Here is a 4756-nt window from a genome sequence, read left to right on the forward strand (position 1 = left end):
CATGTGATATTTCAGTTTTTCTTTTTTAATAAATCTGCAAAAATGTCAACAATTCTGTGTTTTTCTGTCAATATGGGGTGCTGTGTGTACATTAATGAGGAAAAAAAATTAACTTAAATGATTTTAGCAAATGGCTGCAATATAACAAAGAGTGAAAAATTTAAGGGGGTCTGAATACTTTCCGTACCCACTGTATATATATATATATATTATAAAATTAATACAATTATAAAATAAAAATCTTACATATCATATATATATACAGTATATGTATATATATATCCTATTTCAGGACATTTTGACCAATCAGTAATCACCAGTAATCATCATCAGACCAATCACAATATGGCATTCATATGATTCAAGCTGTGCTGAGTTGTTTTGTTTGTTCTGTCTTTGTTTAGTCTCAGAAGGACCCCCATCTAGTGGAAAAGATCATGAACGATCTGGACTCCAACAAGGATAACGAGGTCGACTTTAACGAGTTTGTTGTGCTGGTGGCGGCGTTGACGGTTGCATGCAATGACTTCTTCCAGGAACAACAGAAGAAGAAAGGCAAATGAATCGGATGCATGAAAGTACCTGCACGTGTAATGCTCTATGATGCGTTAAACCGTTTGTTATGAACCAGACCACATGTCCTTATGTTAGCCGTTTACTGTCAATCCTTGGTTTGTATCAAAAGCAAACTGACCAATAAATAACAATAAATTATGTATTTCATTTGTTTAAAATGATGTTTTTTTTCTGAAATGAAAGGATGTACTTATAAACTGAAACCTGGACTTTATTATCATATATCTGTAGAATACAGTGAATCTGATAGTGTGTATGTCTTCTGCTTCTATGTTCCTCTTATGTTTTTTTCATTCATTAAATAATAAAACCTAAACTGAATCATGTTGTTCATTAACTGATATAATATTAATATACCAACCTATTGAAGTGCTGAAATCTGTTTTGTATCTTTGTAATACACAGATAACCACCAAATGCAGATGGTGATGAGAAAGTCACATGATGAACCAAAGCCCATCACAAGCAGCTTTTGAATATTAACATATATAGAAGCAAACACTATATTCATATTATATTCAATATATTATATTCACACAAACACTAAACACCATCATGGTAACACACATGAAACTGAAATAATGCAATAAACATTCATTTAACAACATTAGGTGTAACGCACAACCCTAATATACAAAACTGATAAGAAAAAACTAAGAAGAAACATAGTTATTTCAACAAAAAAACATCAAATTTGAAATGTAACGCAGGGAATTCTGGGAAAGTCAATTTACGGTTATTCACTGTAATTTATACAGTCTTTTTCACTTCCAAAAACGGTATACTACCGTAAAATTAATGTCCAATACATGTAATGTCCAATACAGTTTTTCACCGTATATAGTAGGGGAATTTACCTTTAACCATTTAACAGGTTTTTACTGTAGCATTTTTACAGTCTTTTACCATTAAATTCACGGTCATTCTTTACAGTATATATATATATATATATATATTAGATATATTATTAGATGAATAACTTAAAACTAAATAGACTTGAACTATTTCCTTGACAACTAACTGAAATTTTTTTTATGTTGAAGCACTAAATTACTAAATGAAAATTAATAAAATCTGAACTAAACCCAAAACTACCATTATTAACATTTAAACCTATATATATATATATATATATATATATATATAATCAGTTCATAACAAGTTAAAAATCACAGCTGAACATAACATCTGTTTTATTCATCACACTGTAAATAGAAGGTTAATTTAAGAGCATTGCATTGTGGGATACATGACTTACTGTATGTGTTGATGCGCTGTTGTTCATTTTCACCAAATGTATCTTTTGTTGGCCACAGAAAGTCATACAGGTTTTGAATGACATGAGTGTGCGTAAATGATGGCGTAATTTTGGTTAAACTATCACTTTTACGGTTATGGGGTTTGACAGGAATTTATTCCATTTAGATGATGTTGATCCAGGAACACATAATACTTTATCACTCTGCTATCAGCACTATAAAGTGAAACCATGCACTGGATGACCACGTGTTCTTGTGCTTTATGGTCCATCTTAAAGATTTGAAGTGTCTGTGTTGGGTAATACATCAGACAAAAGGCAGGTTATTTACCAGAAGTCTTGTTTTCCCTCCAAACACTGCTGTGCTTCAGTAACGACTTCAGAAACATTTCATTTCCGTTGTCTGTCCCTCAGCAGTGCGCTTCATCTTCTCTCTATAGAGCACTTGATATTCTCTCCAGAGCTAGGCTCATTGTATGACGTACTTTCTCCTGAGCGTCTACCGTCTCTGTCCCATGCACTATCAGTGATAAGTGTAGTGTGCTAATAATGAAGCTCACTGTGTAAAATGTCATTTTAATTAACAGGCACCATACTGTAATTGCATTATGACATTGTTGGATAAGAGAGTTTTATGAGTGCACATTTCCAACTGAGGTGCATATATTCAGTTTTTCAGCTCAGTGACCAGTTCAGACTGGATGCAATGTCATTAAAATAAAACTTTTATGGCTTTTAGTCCACGTCTGGTAGTTTTGAAGCATAATCTATAAGCTAGTGTGGTCCTAAAATTTGAAGAAGAAAAAAATTTACAGTATTATAGTTCAGAAATATATGTCCACTCTATTTGAATAATGAAATAAAAAGTTTATTTATTTATTTATATATAATGAATAACTTAAAACTAAATAGACTTGAACTATTTCCTTGACAACTAACTGAAATTTTTTTTATGTTGAAGCACTAAATTACTAAATGAAAATTAATAAAATCTGAACTAAACCCAAAACTACCATTATTAACATTTAAACCTATATATATATATATATATATATATATATATAATCAGTTCATAACAAGTTAAAAATCACAGCTGAACATAACATCTGTTTTATTCATCACACTGTAAATAGAAGGTTAATTTAAGAGCATTGCATTGTGGGATACATGACTTACTGTATGTGTTGATGCGCTGTTGTTCATTTTCACCAAATGTATCTTTTGTTGGCCACAGAAAGTCATACAGGTTTTGAATGACATGAGTGTGCGTAAATGATGGCGTAATTTTGGTTAAACTATCACTTTTACGGTTATGGGGTTTGACAGGAATTTATTCCATTTAGATGATGTTGATCCAGGAACACATAATACTTTATCACTCTGCTATCAGCACTATAAAGTGAAACCATGCACTGGATGACCACGTGTTCTTGTGCTTTATGGTCCATCTTAAAGATTTGAAGTGTCTGTGTTGGGTAATACATCAGACAAAAGGCAGGTTATTTACCAGAAGTCTTGTTTTCCCTCCAAACACTGCTGTGCTTCAGTAACGACTTCAGAAACATTTCATTTCCGTTGTCTGTCCCTCAGCAGTGCGCTTCATCTTCTCTCTATAGAGCACTTGATATTCTCTCCAGAGCTAGGCTCATTGTATGACGTACTTTCTCCTGAGCGTCTACCGTCTCTGTCCCATGCACTATCAGTGATAAGTGTAGTGTGCTAATAATGAAGCTCACTGTGTAAAATGTCATTTTAATTAACAGGCACCATACTGTAATTGCATTATGACATTGTTGGATAAGAGAGTTTTATGAGTGCACATTTCCAACTGAGGTGCATATATTCAGTTTTTCAGCTCAGTGACCAGTTCAGACTGGATGCAATGTCATTAAAATAAAACTTTTATGGCTTTTAGTCCACGTCTGGTAGTTTTGAAGCATAATCTATAAGCTAGTGTGGTCCTAAAATTTGAAGAAGAAAAAAATTTACAGTATTATAGTTCAGAAATATATGTCCACTCTATTTGAATAATGAAATAAAAAGTTTATTTATTTATTTATATATAAATGTATTCATTTAAATATTTTTCATGTATTATTATGTTCCATGTTAAATATTTAAATACATGCCCAGTTTATAGCCTTATAAGTAATGAATAATAAAGTAAGTAGAATAATAAATTTTCATTTATTATTTATATTTTTGTTTAATAATAAATAATTACATTTTTCTTGTTTTTTATTTAATTTTATTATTTATAGAATACAAAATAATACATATTTTGTATTAATTATATATAAATGTATGTATTTATTTAGTAGTTTTATTTTAATTTTTATTATTCATGAAAAATATATATTATTATTGTTTGAATTAGCAATAGTTCTAAATGTTTTTAAATATTTCTGTTAAATACTTAAATGTATGTCCACTTTATAGCCTTACAAATGATAAAATATTCATAGAATAATAAAATTACAAACAAAATGTATTTTTATTAATTAATAATGAATAAATGAGTGATTATAATTTATTGTAACCATATTTGAACTGAAGGTTTATGTTTTTGTTAGAAAAGATCAGATAGAGTGTTTTTATTTATTTATTTTTTTGCTACTATTATTTACATTATAAGTCACTATCTATGCATTTGGTATCGCAATAATGACCCTCCTGTAAAAGAGGCTTGTTTGTGGATCTCAACTCGGTCAAATAAAGGCTATGAAGTTTAAAGGGGTCATATGATGCGATTTCAAGTTTTCCTTTCTCTTTGGAGTGTTACAAGCTGTTCGTGAATAGATAAGATCCCTAAAGTTGCAAAGACTAAAGTCTCAAACCAAAAGAGATATTCTTTATAAAAGTTAAGACTCGACCACGCCTTCCTAAAACGGCTCGTTCTAACACACCCCCACATGTCTACGT

General features: G+C 30.7%; 1 protein-coding gene across 3 annotated transcripts in view; it reads left to right on the plus strand.

Annotated features, from left to right (window-relative positions):
• The window catches only part of LOC107663035 (protein S100-Z-like), a 16454-nt gene extending 15805 nt beyond the window's left edge, over window positions 1-649 (plus strand). For all 3 annotated transcript variants that reach the window (XM_016453188.1, XM_016453197.1, XM_016453179.1), the window contains exon 5: window positions 405-649. In XM_016453188.1, coding sequence (XP_016308674.1) covers window positions 405-563 — 159 coding nt within the window. In that variant the 3' untranslated portion in view covers window positions 564-649. The remainder of the gene's footprint in view (window positions 1-404) is intronic.
• Window positions 650-4756: the final 4107 nt, after the last annotated feature.

Source organism: Sinocyclocheilus anshuiensis, unplaced genomic scaffold, assembly GCF_001515605.1.
Source record: "Sinocyclocheilus anshuiensis isolate Anshui unplaced genomic scaffold, SAMN03320099.WGS_v1.1 scaffold457, whole genome shotgun sequence".
NCBI classification, from domain to species: domain Eukaryota; kingdom Metazoa; phylum Chordata; class Actinopteri; order Cypriniformes; family Cyprinidae; genus Sinocyclocheilus; species Sinocyclocheilus anshuiensis.